We start from the raw sequence: 19,094 nt of genomic DNA on the forward strand, positions 1-19,094 counted from the left end.
AGCCTTCAAGTTATTTCCTTTAAACTTAAATAGCCAAAAACTTCCACACGGATAGGGAGGATAACTATTAACAGTTATTTAACCTTTAACATGAACATTAATCAATCATACCATACAGCATCCATATCAAACTTGCGCGGGCCGCACTAACATTAAACTTTCATATCAAGGCGGGGGCCTCAAACTAATGTCCTGCGGGCCACATTTGGCCCACGGGCCGCATGTTTGGGACCCCTGATATAAAGAAAGTTCAATAGCATAGTCCCAGCTTTAAAATATGCTATATTTTTATTCTTGCCGCTAGTCCTCATGTTCTTCCAATGTGAGTGACATCCTGACGCCTGCCAAAGGCTCACCGGGCCACGATGGAGACCAGGACCCGGAGCAGACCGAGGGATCCCAGCACGGCACAGAGCCAGAGGGGAGTGCACAGAGGAGATTCAGGTCCTCAGCCTTTCCTTCCTCCCTCAGCTGGGACTCTGACTCTGAGAAAGAAACACAAGACGGTAACACACGGCTTTGCATATCTTAAACTTGTCGTTGAAGCCCGTTGAATTTAGTTAGGCGTAGCAAATAGAAGTGTTATCATTGTCGTCTCCCGATTTTGTTTGAAATGTCATTCAGTCTGCTTGCAGTCAGTAGTCTCTGTGTAAAGCGCGTTTATGAGACAATGTAGCTTCTACTGTGGAATTTCACTGTTGGGCTGTGAAGTGATTTCTGTGGTTTGTGTGTGCTGTTGTTATATGTCAGAGGAGGAGCTGCAGCATTTTTCTAACCCTCACGGTCTGGCTGCTCACAGCCCAGGATCTCCTTCCTCTGGACCCAGGTGAGGAAGGCGGTACTGTGGTGTACTGTAGCATAAACTAAAGCCTCCTTTACACAGAGATCCTGCAAAATAGCCGCATCGGGGATGAACTCGGAACTGAAGGCTGAATTTGCTTTACACATGTTACAACGTGGACCTCCCATTTTATACAGAACATCCTGGCTGTGTAAAAGGGGCTTAAGATGGACCAAGAGCTGGAAAGACATGACAAATACATTTATATATATTTTTTGTAAAAAAAATATCAAAGAAATAAGCACAGTGGAGCCTCCTCAAGTTGACAACCTGTCTATGTCAAAGTCCTGGTACACCATGTTCTTCTTTTTACAAAAAAAGTGTACTTAAGTCGACATCAACATACATGGTCGATTGAAAAATCGGTCAACTTATGCGTAAACTTCTTTATTATTGGTAAGCGGAATCATAAGGTATTACAAACATGCACACAGTGACTTCCTGTTCAGTACAAAATAACTTTAAAGTAAAAACATGGACGTATTAACCTGGATTCTACCACAACAATCCATGTACAAAAGCTATCAAGACCACTGTTGGGAGGGTGTTACCAACACAGTGATCATTTTCCATACCACGCAGCTCTTAAGCTAAAAAAAAAAAAAAAATCAGCATGAGCTGCAGGAGGTCATTACTCACCGTTTCAATTTTCAAACATTAAACTCATCACACACTCAAATGCTATACCTCAACAATATAGAAATAGGCACCAATGTAAGTTAAAAATGAAAATTTAGTTTCATGCAAGATGCCTCCATGTATTAAACGAATGACTAATGTTCTCTTTCACTATTTGTATCCTATAAATCATGCACAGTTTCCATCTTAATATAGTACTAGTACAGTAATACGTCATTTTTCGCAGTAAATTGGTTCCCAGACCCAACTGTGATCAGCAAATTATCTTAAAGTAGGATTCCTTATTTATAAATTTATTGTTTTCATAGTTGGAGCATAGTAAACCTGTTTCATTCATTTTCTACCACTCATGAGGGTCGCAGGGGTGCCGGAGCCTATCCCAGCGACCCTGGACTGGTCGCCAGCCAATCGCAGGGCACATATAGACAAACAACCATTCACACTCACATTCATACCTATGGACAATTTGGAGTCGCCAATTAACCTAGCATGTTTTTGGAATGTGGGAGGAAACCGGAGTACCTGGAGAAAACCCACGCATGCACGGGGAGAACATGCAAACTCCACACAGAGATAGCCGAGGGTGGAATTGAACTCCGGTCTCCTAGCTGTGAGGTCTGCGCACTAACCACTCGACCGCAGCCCTGACTTACGAAATGTTTTAACATTATTAGAGCCCTCTAGATATGAAATAACAACCCTATAGTTACATCTACACTCACCCAATCCAGTGGACAGTGGACTTTTACGGCTGCAACAGTCGCCCCTGTTTGGGATTATTTTGCCTATTATGAGATTATTCAAAGCAAAACTGTGAAATTCAAAGTGTGAAATACTGTTATTTTGGGGGAAAAAACAGATCATTCTGTATATTTAGTCTGTTCTCTATTTTTGGTCACCGAGAGCCTTAATGTAGTGGTTGTTTTCTCAGTTTTTTCTGTTTTCTCAAAGAGATCCTTGTTCTGTTTCTACAGTGTGAGGGTGTTGTGAGTCCAATTTTAGTGTAAATCGAAATTTATAACTAAATTAACACCTAAGTCACTCACACTGTACACACCACATGAAGGTAGAATAAAATACAAGTAATACATTTAAATACACTCGATGACATTACTTGGCTGCTTAGTTATCACTGTGCATTCCATAGGAGCAGATCCTTTAACATGTTCAAGGATCAGGCACGCGGACAGTGGTGATCGCCGTTTCTCTACTTTCTGAGAATTTTATGCACCGTAATTTGGAATTTGCCTCATTCTTGGGAGACATAATAAACGTTGTCCTTGCCGCTAACCATGAAATGACGTAAAACCACGACACATAACCACAAAACGCCATAACATGAAACGCTGCAACACGAAACGTTGCAACATGAGGACTGCCTGTATGCGTATGGGGAGTCTTATATTTACACACAAGGATGAAAGCCTTTTATTTTATTAAAAAAATATATATGTAAAAATGTAAAGAAATAAATATTTATATATTATATATATTTAATTTTTTACATTTTATTTTATTTATATATATTTAAAAAATATTTTATAATAATTTATTGCGGAATTACTTTTTTCGATTTAGATCTACAGGGCCAAAGAAATGATTCGACATCTCGTTTTCCTGTTTTTGTCACCCACCCATCTCATGTCTTTCCCTATGCTAACTGGCTTATGATGACTCCAAATGTTATTTGTTCAATGAGAAATATGCACTTATTCACAAGCTGTAAGTGTAATGTCATGTTTTTTTCTTCCCTCGTTGGATGCTCTCCAGAGCTGGTAGTGAAGATGACAAAGAAGCTGGAAAGCAGTCGGAGCAGAAGACTGATCCGTCTGTCCCTGAAGAGGTGTGCAATGAGAATAAAGAAAGCACAAAAAAAGAAGAACCAAATGCATCTCAGCTTGGCCCGACAACAGACTGTAGGTAGAGCAAAATATGCTTTTTACAGCTTTTTTTTTTTTACAGACGCTTTTTCATTCATAATTCCTCTGGTTTCGCATCACAGTAGGAGGCAGCCATGACTGGAACATATCTGAGGGAGACGAGCTCTTCCTCTGCAAAGCAAAACCAAAGGATGCTTGCCAGAAAGAGGAGGATGCAGACATAAGGGAGGTGGAGAAAAGCCCCAAGGGAAACGACATCAAGGAGCACGAGAAGGATGTGTACACCTTCACTGGAGACTCCGACCCTGAGAGTTCTCCTCCTGCACCGTGGCCTCACTGCACACTCATTCAGAGGTCCAGAAAGAATAAGCTCCTCCTCAGGCCGTTCACCGGCCTTGGAACCTTAACGCACACTTTGACCGAGACTGGTACGCAGGAAAGCGGGAGTCCTCACAGATCACCTCCGAGTCAAGGTGGAGATGGCTTTGGGGAGGGATTGGCGGACAATCCGATCATGATCGGAGATGGAGACTGTAATTTGGAACAAGACATTTTCACCTGTGTGGAATGTAGCATTTACTTTAAAAAGCAGGTCCATCTAAAGGAGCACATGATCGAGCACTCCCAAACGGGTGAAGCGGGTGGTTTTCTATGTAGTGAGTGTGGATGGGACCTGCCCACTTGTGTTTCACTGGAGGACCACCAAAAAAGGCACCAGGAGTCTCGTTTGAAGATCATGTTGGAAATCCAGAAACTTAATGAAGACGACAAAACAAAAGAGATACTGGATGCTAAGCATGAACATTTTAGTCCGGTGGCGACTCCTGACAAGGTGCCAGGCACTTTCCCACCATTGTATCAGCCCCCATCTGATGGAGATGAAGCTGCTCTTGAATCAAATGCACCTCAAAACCCTGCTGGTTCTTTTGGAACCAAATTCCAGCCCCAAGCGGTTTTGTACCGCCGCCGCTTTGTCTGTACCCAATGTAACTTCAGCACAAGAACCTCCCAGGCGCTTGCTAATCACACCAAGACGCATACGAGGAAAAAATCCACTATGAAGTCCTCATCTTCTGATTCCCAATCATGCGTGGCTTCATCTTCTCCGGGCTTAAGTCAAGTGAGTGTAAGAGCGCAAGGGAAACGGCTCCACTCGGAAAAGAACTCCATCATGAGGATGCAGGTTGATGCCGAGACCAACCGTTCATCTTATGATCTTTTAAACTCCGTCCTGGATTCCAATTGCGAGTCTGACTCTGCTTCACCGTCCAACGCATCTCAAGCCAAAGCCCGCCATGGCTCTGAGGATGGTGAGACAGAAGTTCTCAGACGTAACCGAAACAGGAGGTTCAGTAGGAGAGCCAGACTCAATGAAGAGGACCTTCCGGGGAGTGAAGCGGAGCAGGAGGAGAGGATGGCGGAGCTAGACTCTGAGGGGGTCGGAGGGAAATGGCACACCACGGCTGGATCTGACGCAGGTGAGGTCCAAAATCTGTACACAGAACACATGAAAATAAAATACAGAAATAATTAATTAATCATTAAATTAAAGAATTAATCTCAGTTTCATTATGAGTCACCCTCCTGGCTGAGACGCCCAACCACCTAGCCAAGGACTGCTTGAAACCAAATCAGACCAAAACACCAACAAACAGTTAACAGGAAGTTTCCTGATCACTAGAACCGCCCCCACAGGAGGAAGAGCAACTCTATGTCACTTTAGAGACCGCTTGGACCTTGCTAGACCTTGGCTGGTGGGCTGACCTTTCGGTGAGGTTCAAAAGTCTGTACACAGAACATGTGAAAATAAAATACAGAAATAATTAATTCATCATTAAATTAAAGAATTAATCTCAGTTTCATTATGAGTCACCCTCCTGGCTGAGACGCCCAGCCACCTAGCCAAGGACCGCTTGAAACCATATCAGACCAAAACACCAACAAACAGTTAACAGGAAGTTAACATGGATGGAAGAACATGCAAACCTCACACAGAGACAGCTGAGCATGGAATCGAACTCGGGTCTCCTAGCTGTGAGGCCTGCGCACTAACCACTAATCACTAGAACCGCCCCCACAGGAGGAAGAGCAACTCTATGTCACTTTAGAGACCGCTTGGACCTTGCTCGACCTTGGCTGGTGGGCTGACCTTTCTCTCCAGTGCTGGCATTGCAATTGCTTGTATAATATTAAATCTTAAACCTTTCTCGAGACTCTTGGCATTGTTTAACAACTGGTAGAAGAAAAGAACGTAGGTGGACTTCACCCTGCTAAGTGTGCAGGTCCAAAGAGAGCAGATCCTTTCACATGTTCAAGGATGCCATCTTTATTTTTAATGACTTTTGTGGCATTTTAGCGGCTGTGGATTTGTTTCCAATTTCACTTTCACTTTCATTTTATGCACTGCCAGTAGAAGAGTTTAGCTCACACAATTGCTTATTATCCACCTAGTAACCACACCTAGTATTAACGTCTGATGATATTTTTGTGTGCAGAGCGGCCAAGCGTCACATTGTCACCCACAAGGAAAAGTCTGAAGGAGAACGACAAGCAGGAAGAAAGCAATCAAAAGGTGTTGCGGAGGAGCAACAGGATTACCTCTGCCTTCGCGGAAATTGACAGCGACGGCGGTGACGAGGATGACGATGAAGACTGCATTTACGATGAGCGCATGCGACGTTTCCTGTCTGCTGGGGGCATCTTGGATGACGTTGAAGATGAGGTCTTGGAGGGCCTGAAGAATGTGGAGAGGAAATGCCCCTACTGCCCCGATCGATTCCATAACGGCATCGGGCTCGCCAATCACGTGAGGGGCCACCTGAACCGGGTGGGCGTCAGCTACAATGTGCGCCACTTTATATCCCCCGAGGAGGTCAACGCAATTGAGAAGAGGTTTTCCTACCAGAAAAAGAAGAAGAAAGGTAAGACTTCTTCTCTCGTTTTTAATTTACGATTGCAACTGGAAGGGGCGTTGCAAGGGAGGGAGAGAGAGGCTTATTAGGAAGAGGTATTAATATTGACGCCGCTATGCTGCTTAGTTATCCATGTCATAGGAGAAGATGCTTTGACATGTTCAAGGATACAATGATCATTAAAAGCCTAAATCTTGGCAAAAATTATTATACAATGTCAATGGCAAAGGCAAAAAAAAATCTTCCAGAGGAATAACTTCGCCCTCTTGGACAATCCTGCATAATTTCCGGACAATACAATAGTCTGACTTATTGTTTCATTTTACGAAGAAAACTAAACTCATCACACAGCAGCTTAACACTCAAAAGGTAGCTAAGAAATATACATTACAGATGTGTAGCAATCAATTCATTATTGAAATTCCCTTGTGGTCATTTTAGATCCCACCCAGTGCCTCAACACCCCGACACTGGATCGCTCCAGTACTGGTTCCTAGCAAGGATAAATAGAACGGCATCCGGCATAAAAAAAAACAAACAAACAACTGAGTCAAACAAATAATTAGAGTTGGAAAAACCTGACTCACTGTGTACTAAAGGAGACCATTGAACACAACATGAAGTTTCTTGTTGTCTAGACTGCCGACAGACAAAGAAAACAAATACCAGCTTATTACGCTCATCAGTCATTTTGCTGTTTACATCTGTCTATGTTCACCTTGAAGACTTTGAGGGCGGGTCCATGCAAGTTTCTTACATCCCAGCAGTCTTCAATGCAGCACCGGTATCTTAGAAACCAACAACACGTGAAGGAATTTAAATTGTGTTTAAAATTGAGTGGGAATGCAGAGAAACTGAGCTTAAGTGCCAGAAAAACAACAAATATGTCGGTAATGGATCATATAGCATGTCTCAGCAATCCCCAGAGGCAATGCAACAATGCCCACTAGGGGATGTGAGCAGTATAGCGATAAAACTGCATTTACTTGTATTATATTTTTACTTGTATTCTATTATATTTACTTGTACCCACTGCAATTTCTCCACCTACCACTAGGGGTATGCTTACCCCTGTTTGGGAATCACTGCTCTCGGCCAGGGGCGGCACGGTGGTCTAGGGGTTAGCGCGCAGACCTCACAGCTAGGAGACCAGGGTTCAATCCCACCCTCGGGCATCTCTGTGTGGAGTTTGCATGTTCTCCCCGTGCATGCGTGGGTTTTCTCCGGGTACTCCGGTTTCCTTGGTGACTTCCTTGGTTAATTGGTGACTCCAAATTGTCCATAGGTATGAATGTGAGTGTGAATGGTTATTTGTCTATATGTGCCCTGTGATTGGCTGGCGACCAGTCCAGGGTGTACCCCGCCTTACGGGTACTGGGATAGCTGGGATAGGCTCCAGCACCCCCCGCGACCCTCGTGAGGAAAAAGCGGTAGAAAATGAGTGAATGAATGAATTGATATATTGTATCTCTCTGTTCATAAAATACGATAAAAAGTGCCATATTTCGCGCATTGTTGCAAATTTGATTGCAACAAATGCTCTCGGCCATGTATACCACCACTAAGAATTCATTTACTGCAGTTTCCCTGACATTGTGCCTTATTTCAAGTGGTTCTGATTATTAGGGGTGGAAGATACTTTGATACTGACACAAAATATGGGTGTCAATCCAATAATACCAATTAATTACAGGGTACAGTATTACAGATCAATTACAGATACAGTACTTATACCAACACTTTTTGAAGGTTTTTCTGAATTTTTTTCTGGTTTTGTCTCAAAAGAAAGAACTGAAAAATATCAATCGTATCACATTAGTATCGATCCAATACTGATAGTACCCTTTGTATCTTATTTGGATAATTTACCATGACGTAAAACTCAGTGTTGGTGTGTGTCGATTAGCTTTTTGGTAATAGTAATGGTTCTATTTCATTTGAAAATGCATCCGATTACAATTGAGTGCATCACCTAATCAGTTCACAGTTCCACATGCCCAAAAGGAGTAGGAAGAAGCAAAGCTTATTAAATCCTACCCCTCCATCTGGTACTTCAGTATCAGATACTGTAATCAGTAACTGTTACATTTGTTCACTCCCTGCTTTATTTTATTTTATTTTATTTTATTTTATTTTATTTTATTTTATTTTATTTTATTTTATTTTATTTTATTTTATTTTATTTTATTTTATTTTATTTTATTTTATTTTATTTTATTTTATTTTATTTTATTTTATTTTATTTTATTTTATTTTAACGTATCACGTACCGAAGTACGAGGTGATATGACCATCCAATGACATAATGGGTACCATAGTAAGTGTCAATATAGTGATATATATAGCACATCATGACTGGTTCAAGACTCTTCATCCTTGTATTTAGCAAACATCAACTGCTTGTATTGTTTCTTGAATTGGCTCATCGTTGTGCATTGTTTGAGGTCCTTACTCAATCCATTCCATAGTTTGATTCCACATACTGAAATGCTATGGCTTTTTAACGTAGTCCTAGCATATAAGTGTTTCAAATGTACTTCTTCCCTGAGATCATATTTCTCCTCTAATTGGTTATTTTTAGCCTTATGCATTATTTTAGATGTTTGAAGATGAACTATATCAGCAAGTTTAAGTATATGTGATTTTAGAAATAAGGAGCCAGTGTTTTCTCTGTAGGCAGCATTATGAATTATCCTTACTGACCTTTTTTGGCTTGTGTTATAAGAAATTTGCGATGTTTTTAAACCCTATGACTAAAATGTTGTACATCTAATATCTCACTATGTCATAGCATCGAGAGGCGTTGCCGCTGGAGTACCCAGCATGCTTTGCGGGCACTTGTTATACACATATGGTAGTTTATTATTGTGTTACGTGTGCTTCTGACTTCACAGAGTTACGTTTTCATCTACTGGACCGAGTTGTAACGACAAGACAATCAGAAAATCCGATTATGATTTTGAACAACAGGCAAATGTATTGTCCAATCCTTCTTTGGTGGTCCAAATTTTATTGTGGCAGGCTGCCAATAATAAGTGAATGTATTGGAAATCTTGGAAGTGGGCCCCCCAAGCACGATATGATTGGTCTTATGAGCACTGATGCCACAACATCATTGCTGCATTATTGCTTTTCTGAAGTACAATGTTTTGGAACTGCAAAGTGTTTGGACTCATCCCAACCGAGTGAGCCAAACATTTAGTTCATGGAGTGGGCTTCAGGCCGTATCGCAACGGTGATGTCATTTCATGCCGTAAATGTGCAGAATAATGCAGATTTTGAGCAGATGAATATATATATTTTTTTTACATTCCGCAGTGGCCAACTTTGATCCAGCCACATACAGTGTGATGCACTGCGAGTTCTGTAGTGCCGGCTTTGACACCCGCGCCGGCTTGTCCAGCCACGCCCGAGCGCATCTACGGGACTTTGGCATCACCAACTGGGACGTTACCATCTCCCCGATCCACATCCTGAGAAAGCTGTTCTCCAGCAGACCTGACCTTGTAATCCCTACAGCTCCCCCTCGGAGCCCGATATCTGGTCAGGAAGATGAGGATGATGATGATGAGGAGAATGGGATTATTGAAGTCAAACTGGAAAGGGAGACAAGTGAGATAAGGATAAATGCTGCTTCTGCATCTCCTGAACCTGTGAACGAGGAGGATGGTGTCACAGAAGGTAAGTTTTACTGTGTGGATTAGTTGCGGAACAGTGGATGATTCTTCTCACAAGTCTTTCTGCATGTTAAAGGAAGCTGGAAATAGTGTGTGAGTGTGAATGCTTTTCTGATTGGTGCAAAAATCCAGGCTGTTTTTGTTCCTTCTTTGTACCCCTGATAGTGTAATACAAGTCAAAGATGTAAATCTAAAAGGATGTGAAATACACTCGCTAAACACGAGTATTATCCATGTGTGTATTGGACCAGACAGACCCCCTGCTGGCTCACCATCACTACCCTAGAAGGGCTTGAGGTCAGGGTTCTGTGCAATCCAAGCATGCCTTGATGGGACGTTGATTTTGTGCAGTAGACCCTTTCCGAAACTGTTCCCAAAATGTTGGAAACATAACAATAACAAATTACTCATAAAGACTCCATGGGGAGGCTGCACGGTGCAGGAGTGGTTAGTGCGCAGGCCTCACAGCTAGGAGACCCGAGTTCAATTCCACGCTCAGCTGTCTTTGTATGAGGTTTGCATGTTCTTCCATCCATGTTAACTTCCTGTTAACTGTTTGTTGGTGTTTTGGTCTGATTTGGTTTCAAGCAGCCCTTGGCTAGGTGGCTGGGCGTCTCAGCCAGGAGGGTGACTCATAATGAAACTGAGATTAATTCTCTAATTTAATGATTAATTAATTGTTTCTGTATTTTATTTTGTGGGCTGCACAGCATTCAAGTGGTTAGCGCAGGCCACACAGCTAGGAGACCCGAGTTCAATTCCACATTCGGCCACCTCTTTGTGGAGTTTGCATGTTCTTCCGCACATGCGTGGGTTTTCTCTGGGTACTCCGGTTTCCTCCCACATTCCAAAAACATTCCAAATTGTCCATAGGTATGAATGTGAGTGTGAATGGTTGTTTGTCTATATGTGCCCTGTGATTGGCTGGCGACCAGTCCAGTACCCCGCCTCTCGCCTGAAGACATCTGGGATAGGCTCTAGCACTGAATGACTCAATGGGGAACAATGGTCCAACTCCAAGTGTGTCAGCATGCTTTTGTCTGTTTGACGTACTGTTAGTAGGGCCCTATGTGTTTACGGAATCATAGTTAGGAATCTTGGAATTGGTCAATAAAAACAGACACAGAATCTTGCGGAAATTGCAAATTGGTTTTCCGGGCCTGGATCATATTTAAACCCTACCTAGCTCAAGTCAGTTACAGCCAAGCTTAATGACGACTGACACATTAAATAGCCAATGAAATTGTCAACTCACAGATGTGCTGGTTGATAGGTAGACTTTTGTCAGGAACGCTATGAGACGTGGATTGTGCCTCCACACAAATGATTGCACCAGTAGCATACTGGCACATACCATATTGCTAAAGACCGTCTGCTACAGTAAACATTGCCACAGACCGTGTACAGTATAAAGCAGTTATAAACGGAGGCATGTGCTGTTTGTTTTCTAATAGCCTTGTATTGAAGGGGGTCAAATGATTAGGGCGCCTCATTGTTCATTTTCCCGTCATGACAAAACAGACGCCATGGATCTTTGTTTACACACGTGTGACCTAGGATCTCCAAATGCAGCACGTATGATCCTAACTGTGGAAAAACCTGTGGAAAATACTCAATCGATGTGCTATTATTGTTACATTTAAAATAAGACTCAGTAAGGACTCGAGCTATGGCCCTATTGTGTTTTTAATGAGTTATTATGAAAGCAAACATATCAGTCAACCCCTCGAAAATCCTTAATTTTAGTGTATCGAAAATGCTATTTGTCAGTGTCAGTCGTAGTACTTAGATTCTGACTACTGGGGAGGCAAAAAGTCAGCATTTTAGCTACTCCAAGTGGTTGAATGGCAGGGTTATATTATATTAGGGGTTTTATCCCCCACAAAAAACAGTCTTGGTAGTAGGGGTGTGTATTGGCAAGAATCTGGCGATACGATACGTATCACGATACTGTAAACAAGGTGATATTTTTTTGTTTTTCTTGTAGTTAAAGATTATTTCCTGGAAAAACTGAATTACACCAACAATATGCACTTACTAAACACATTTCTATTCAATTAGAACAGTATGTTATGCTGTATCACAAACTTTCCTCTGTAAAAACTTAAAGTGTAGCATTTGGATAAATAAAGCTTTAACATCCAGCTTTAAATTTACAAAAAAAAACCCATAAAAAACAAATAAATTAAATTATGTCTCAAGATCCTGCTCTATTAGCTGTGAAAAAATTTTGAGTATACAGTCCCTGACTTATCCACCATCAGAACAGTATTTTTGTGGAACAAAGTAACTAACATCAGTAAAAAGTCCTTTTAGGATGCTTGAAATAACAATTATTTAACAAAATAGTGATATCAATTTGAAAAACAAAATACCTGCAATATCACAGTACTACTTTTGTAGTATACAAAAGGACCTTCGCATTGCTTGCTAGCGGCAGGTCCTCATGGTGTCTCGCAGATTTGTCGTGTTTCCCGAATACTTTATTCGGGCACGACACATTTTACAAACGGCATGGGTTTTGTCAATTTGTGCACACCCTACTTTGTGTAGAAATCCAAAATGTGTCCACACTTCAGCCTTGTATGCCGCAGGGGCCGTTGTTATGTGCTTGCATTCTGTCATGTTGAACTGGACGTTTCACTCGTGAATCTCGTTCAACTCAACGTCCTTGCCTAATTGACTACGTAAGTGCTGCCACCTAAAGATCGGACGTTTAAATTAAAATCAGAAATGAACCTTTGCCGTGTCTGCACTTGAATAAATACCATATACAGTCTATGACTCAATTTACCTGGGGGCCACCGGAGCTCGGTTCTGGGTGAAGCCGGGCCGCATCAGGTTTTCAAACAAAAAAAAAACAAAAACGCATTTATTAAAAATTGGAAAAAAATCTATAAAAAAAACTATCTTACTATCATACACAAAATAAGATACAAAAAAACCCAAAAATTAAGAATAAAGACAATAAATCAATCAATCAGTAATAAATAAGTAAATAAGTAATAATAATAAAACAGCAAATAAGAAAAACGTAAGAAACCACATACAGTTGGTAGAGAAATTTTTTTTTCAGATTCAAATGTACAGTATTAACAGTTATTTAACCTTTAACATGAACATTAATGTAACTTAATCATTTTACCCAATTAGCAAGTTAGCATCGTACTCAGTTCCATCTGGGAGCAGCGTCGTAACTTTAACAACATGTTTGATGAGATGCTATTTTTCCGTTTTATTCCAAATCATTTCCTGCATTTATTTGTACCTAGCTTCATTGCTAATCCAAAGCAAAACAGGGCGGGGTAACAGTATGGGCGGGGCAAAATCATGTTAATTGTGTCCGGTGTGCACACACAGTTTTAAGCTGTCATTTCAACATTAAACTTTGGTATCAAGGTGGGGGCCTCGAACTTGCGTCTCGTGGGCCGCATTTGGCCTGCGGGCCTTGAGTTTGACACCCCTGGTCTATGATAAATGCCTATAAAAATATCCATATCATACTTTTTAATATCGAATATCGTGGAACGAAGTATCGCGATATATACGAAACCATCTTTTCTTCCACCCTTGGTAGTGATTGGTGATGGTGTTTTAGCATTGCAGCAAGGCAGGATGGATGATGACAGATGTATGATGCTGTGGTACATACAGTATGAATGCTTCAAGTTCACCTGTCAGTTTGAATGCTGGGGAGTGTCATCTGCTTCTCTCTCTCTCTCTGTGTGTGTGTGTGTGTGTGTGTGTGTGTGTGTGTGAGAGGGGGGGGGGGGGGGGTTGAGCGCGGCGAGAAAGTCTCCTGCTGCCGGTTGATGTGGTGGCACTCGGTGCGTTCATCCCAACCTCCGCCTCCACTCGATTGGTCACGCCTTAGCTCAGCGGTGCATATGGGGGCAAAATGGCTGCTTCCACCTCCCCGCAGACCCAAACAATAGCGGAAAAGCCGTCTGCCGTCGGCTGCCGGGGGGAGTCCGATGCACTGCGGTTGCGGACCGGTGAGTAACTGCCGGTGTGTGGGATCAGCGTGCTCTCGGTGGCCACCGCGGCGAATGCACGGTGCTGGACTCAAGCCGCATCTTGAGTGCCATCGTGGGGCATTAAAAAAAAAGTGTCAAGATAATACATGCGTCTTCGCACAGGTGACGTGTGAAGAATGTCTTTACTCATATGAGATGACCTTCTTTGTCGCTGACGTGGCCCCGTTCTTTGTTGTTTTGATGTGAGCGTCTTCCCTAAAATTGCCCAATCTTCGCCATTTTACTTGGCTTTGATTTTGTCTTAAGATGCCGCGCTGTGGTTGGGAATGTGTTAACTTCGGAGCCTCCGGGATCCAACTTACACGTTGGCCACCGCCGAAGTTGAACTCGGTGGAGAGGATGCAAAGTGGAGCGAGAGAGGTTGACTTTGCTTTCCGTGTTTTGGCCGAATGGTGAACATGATGTTGTTAGTCTGCACCCCGAGGTGTCACATCGTCGCTCCATGACAGTGAGGAGCCGAGGGGCCCGCCCACCAGACGAAAGCTTTGTCTGTCTCCGTGTCTTTTTTTTGTGTGTCTTTCATCCATTTTTGTCCCGCAATATGGCACGTTGGTCCTCATCATCATGCCTGACCGGGGATCTGCTTCTATTTGTGCAATGTATTACTTTGTTATAAATCGCAGAACTTGCATAGAATAGGTCAGGTCACGTGATTGTTCTTTCTTTCATATGTTATTATTGCACCTTGCACTCTCATCTTCAATGCTTCATCATCCTTATTTTCCTTCTCTTTCTAATAAATAAACAGTTTTGAAAGGTGTCACAACTTAAACTAATAAGTAATAATTAATATGTAAATTAGTAAAACTAATAAGTAATATTTCCTCCCACATTCCAAAAACATGCTAGCTTAATTGGCGACTCCAAATTGTTCATAGGAATATAAATAAAATAAAATTACATGTATATTGTAATATAGATATAGATATATTGGGCGGCACGGCGGTCTTGTGGTTAGCGTGCAGACCTCACAGCTCGGAGACTAGGGTTCAATTCCACCCTCGGCCATCTCTGTGTGGAGTTCGCAGGTTCTCCCTGTGCATGCGTGGGTTTTCTCCGGGTACTCCGGTTTCCTCCCACATTCCAAAAACATGCTAGGTTAATTAGCGACTCCAAATTGTCCATAGGTATGAATGTGAGTGTGAATGGTTGTTTGTCTATATGTGCCCTGTGATTGGCTGGTGACCAGTCCAGGGTGTACCCCGCCTCACGCCCGAAGACAGCTGGGATAGGCTCCAACACCCCCGCGACTCTCGTGAGGAAAAAGCGGTAGAAAATGAATGAATGAATGAATGAATTGATATATTGTATCTCTATGTTCATAAAATACGATAAAAAGTGCCATATTTCGCACATTGTTGCAAATTTGATTAATCGTGAAAATTTGAAATCAGATTAATTTGATTAAATGTTTTAATCATTTGACAGCCCCAGACAAAATGTCACTAGTGCCAATTCCGCATTTATGATTCTGTATAATGATGGTGGGTTGCATGGTAGCGTGGTTAGCGTGCTGGCCACACAGCTAGGAGACCCGGGTTTGATTCCCCGCTCGGGTGTGCATGAATTTTCTCCAGGTAATCCAGTTTCCTCCCACATTCCAAAAACATGCTAGGTTAATTGGCCACTCCAAATTGTCCATAGGTATGAATGTGAGTGTGAATGGTTGTTTGTCTATATGTGCCCTGTGATTGGCTGGCGACCAGTCCAGGGTGTACCCCGCCTCTTTGCCCGAAGACATCTGGGATAGGCTCCAGCAACCCCCGCGACCCTTGTGAGGAAAACCGGTAGAAAATGAACAAATGAATGAATGAATAAGCATTGTAAAGTAGGTTGTCAGAGAAGTAACAAGGATTAGTTAACGTACTCTTGATTACTACCCAGCATACCTTGCGGGCATTTGGAAATAACTGTTTTTAGTTACGTTGTTATGATGTATTTGATGTGTTAATTGAGTTAATGCAGTGTTTTTATTTTGTTGCACCATGAGCAAGTATGCCCTGCCAGGGAATCCCTTCAACACCATTTGTGTGTGTGGTTTAAATTTTTAATAGAATGTACACAGAACTTCCTCTTCCTCAAGTAAGCATTATGCACTACGCTGGTGAGACGTTCAAGGGCACTGCGTAATAACCTGTGTTTTTGAAATTAAGTAAAAATGTTTAAAAAAAAGTAGATAGTGGCAGAACGTTGATTAAAAGGTGAGAAATGGCATTGAGAGTTTGTGTTAAAGTTTGTGGCTCTTCCATCCTCCCCCACCCTCCCTCCACTGTGTTCACCAACAAGAGTGTTCAGTAAATGCTTATTGCTCATTTGGTTCCTTCCCGCATTTAAAATTATAAAAGCAGATCAACTGGATTTACAGTACATCGTTTTCATACGGTTCCAGTTTTGGTCTGAGCTTTTGGAATGGATTAATGACACAAACTGAGGTTCAGATCACCACCTGCCATAAAAAGACTTTAACCGAGCCATTGCGACATCTCGGTTCTTCACCTGTTCCATGTTACACCGACATGACCCAGTTTCAGTCAGATTGCTTTAATATTGTGATGAGTTCATGGATGATTCAGTAGTTGCAATGGATCCAGCTTGATCATGATCCACTCACCATATTGATTGATAGTTTGCGCTTGTATGCGTGTTGTAGTATGCTCATAACCGCTGATGCAGTACTCTCTTTAGATACGAAAGGCTAATTCTTGCTTTGAACTGTGAACGCACACCAGAAAATAGTACAGCTATTATTGATCGTACTTGCTGACATCAATTAATCAAATAAAGTGGAGAAACTGGTTGCTACATACATTTTTCTATGGAAAGTCTTAGTTGTTTTACACACCGCCTCTCCATTTTGGCTTAGTGGCTGTTAAATAAGTAATAGCATTGTATCATACGCCTTGTGTTATTCATCTGAGATTGGATTGCCTCCATTTCAAACCTGGTAAATGCTTATTGAAATGCTTTTTTATTAAATTTTTTTACACCGTCCTGATACATAAAACATGAAAACGGCCTGCACAACCATATTTCGTGGTCATCTCCCTGACAAACTTTGGTGTTAGTGTGGAGAGAACAATGACAACACACCATGTAGCAGGTAACTGTAGGGAATAATAAACAAGCATGTTACCTGTTTTACAAAACAAGTGCCGCAAAGCATGCTAGGAAGCCGGAAACCCTCCCAGTGATGCTACTGTATAGTATATTTATTGCTTTTGGCTGCTGGAAGATTTTTTTTTTTTTCACACAGAAAATATGATTAATGAGGACTACAAATGAACTTTCTTCTACTGTAGCAACAGAAGAAGAAGAGGATGAGCAACAGCACCTGGCTAAAGATGGTCTGAGCTCCAGCCCAAAGAAAACGCGTCTACACAGCATGGAGGAGGATAGCCTCTCACCAGGGGAGGATGCAGACACCAAAGGTGAGGAAGAGACGTATTTTCTACCCACAACCCGAATGGTAATGCTTGTTGTGGAAATAGTAAATGGTACTTTACTGTGTTACACATAGGAGTACAGCAGGAGACCATTTTTATTCCTTAAGGTAAAATTTAGATAAATGGCCCCCATAGGTCCATTTAATGGACTCTGTTTCTTTTCTTGGCACAGGAAGGTACGTTGCTATGCTGTAAAGGTATCAAGAGATCAAAAGCAGCATTTTTTTCCCTCAGTAATACCCCTGTTGCAAGTAATCCGCTATGGAGGAAATTATTTAGTTTTTCCTGAAAGTGTATGTCCGTATGGAATATGTATTGCACACAGTACAACTTGCATGTTAAAAAAAATAGGGCTGTCAACAATGGGTGTGTTATTAACTTATTTAATTAATCGGAAAATTAATTAATGCATGTGCATCATGTCAAGCCACACTATGTTTTGACAGGCGATGCATTCATGAAAATTCAGAAAAATCAATAATGTTTATTATGCGTATATATGTGGTCATTACATACAAATATGAATCTGTGAAATTGTATGAAATGTATATGTAGTACAATAGTATATACATGTAACTGTATGGAATTGATATATTCAATTATATATGAAATGTATCTCTTTGTTCATAAAATACGGTAAAAATTGCGATTTTTCGCACATTGTTGCAAATTTGATTAATTGTGATTATTTGAAAACAGATTAATTTGATTAAATGTTTTAATCATTTGACAGCCCTAGACAAAATGTCACTAATGCCAATTCCGCATTTATGATTCTGTGAAATGATGGTGGGCTGCATGGTAGAGTGGTTAGCATGCTGGCTACACAGCTAGGAGACCCGGGTTTGATTCCCTGCTCGGGTGTGCATTAATTTTCTCCAGGTAATCCAGTTTCCACCCACATTCCAAAAACATGCTAGGTTCATACCTATGGACTCCAAATTGTCCATAGGTATGAATGTGAGTGTGAATGGTTGTTTGTCTATATGTGCCCTGTGATTGGCTGGCGACCAGTCCAGGTTGTACCCCGCCTCTCGCCCGAAGACAGCTGGGATAGGCTCCAGCATGCCCGCGAGCATCGTGACCCTCCTTATTGTCACTAGAGACAGGGAGATGCATTCATGAACACTCTGAAAATCACAATATGTTTATCATGCATATATATGTGGTCAATACATACAAATATGGATATGTGAAATTGTATGAAATGTATATGAAATTAAATTAACTATGGAATTGATATATAATTAATTCCATATGAAATTGTGTTGTGACATTTATCTTTTTGTTCATAAAATACAGTAAAAATTGCCATATTTCGCACATGGTTACAAATTGTGTTTAATCATGATTATTTGAAAACAGATTAATTTGAGTAAATGTTTTAATCATATGACAGCATTAGCCAAAATATCACAAATGGCAATTCTGCACTTTTACAGAGTGAAAGATGACATATTAATAGGATCGTGGGCTGCATGGTGGTCGTGTGGTTAGCCATAGGAGGCCACACAGCTAGGAGACCCGGGTTTGATTCCTGCTCTCTCATCTCTGTGTGGAGTTTGCATGTTCTCCTCATGGGTTTTCTCCGGGTACTCCGGTTTCCTCCCACATTCCAAAAACATGCTAGGTTAATTGGCGACTCCAAATTGTCCATAGGTATGA

General features: G+C 41.5%; 1 protein-coding gene across 5 annotated transcripts in view; it reads left to right on the forward strand.

Moving 5' to 3' along the window:
- The window catches only part of wizb (WIZ zinc finger b), a 37,958-nt gene that overhangs the window by 3,286 nt on the left and 15,578 nt on the right, over positions 1-19,094 (forward strand). For 2 of the 5 annotated variants that reach the window (XM_058050477.1, XM_058050476.1), the window contains exons 3-9: positions 305-506; positions 751-826; positions 3,251-3,396; positions 3,483-4,838; positions 5,856-6,281; positions 9,591-9,953; positions 17,286-17,414. In XM_058050477.1, the coding sequence (XP_057906460.1) occupies positions 305-506; positions 751-826; positions 3,251-3,396; positions 3,483-4,838; positions 5,856-6,281; positions 9,591-9,953; positions 17,286-17,414 (2,698 nt within the window). Of the gene's footprint in view, positions 1-304; positions 507-750; positions 827-3,250; positions 3,401-3,482; positions 4,839-5,855; positions 6,282-9,590; positions 9,954-17,285; positions 17,415-19,094 lie in introns of all 5 variants that reach the window. The other 3 variants (XM_058050479.1, XM_058050478.1, XM_058050480.1) reach the window with 3 other exon arrangements.

Source organism: Doryrhamphus excisus, chromosome 15, assembly GCF_030265055.1.
Source record: "Doryrhamphus excisus isolate RoL2022-K1 chromosome 15, RoL_Dexc_1.0, whole genome shotgun sequence".
NCBI classification, from domain to species: Eukaryota; Metazoa; Chordata; class Actinopteri; order Syngnathiformes; family Syngnathidae; genus Doryrhamphus; species Doryrhamphus excisus.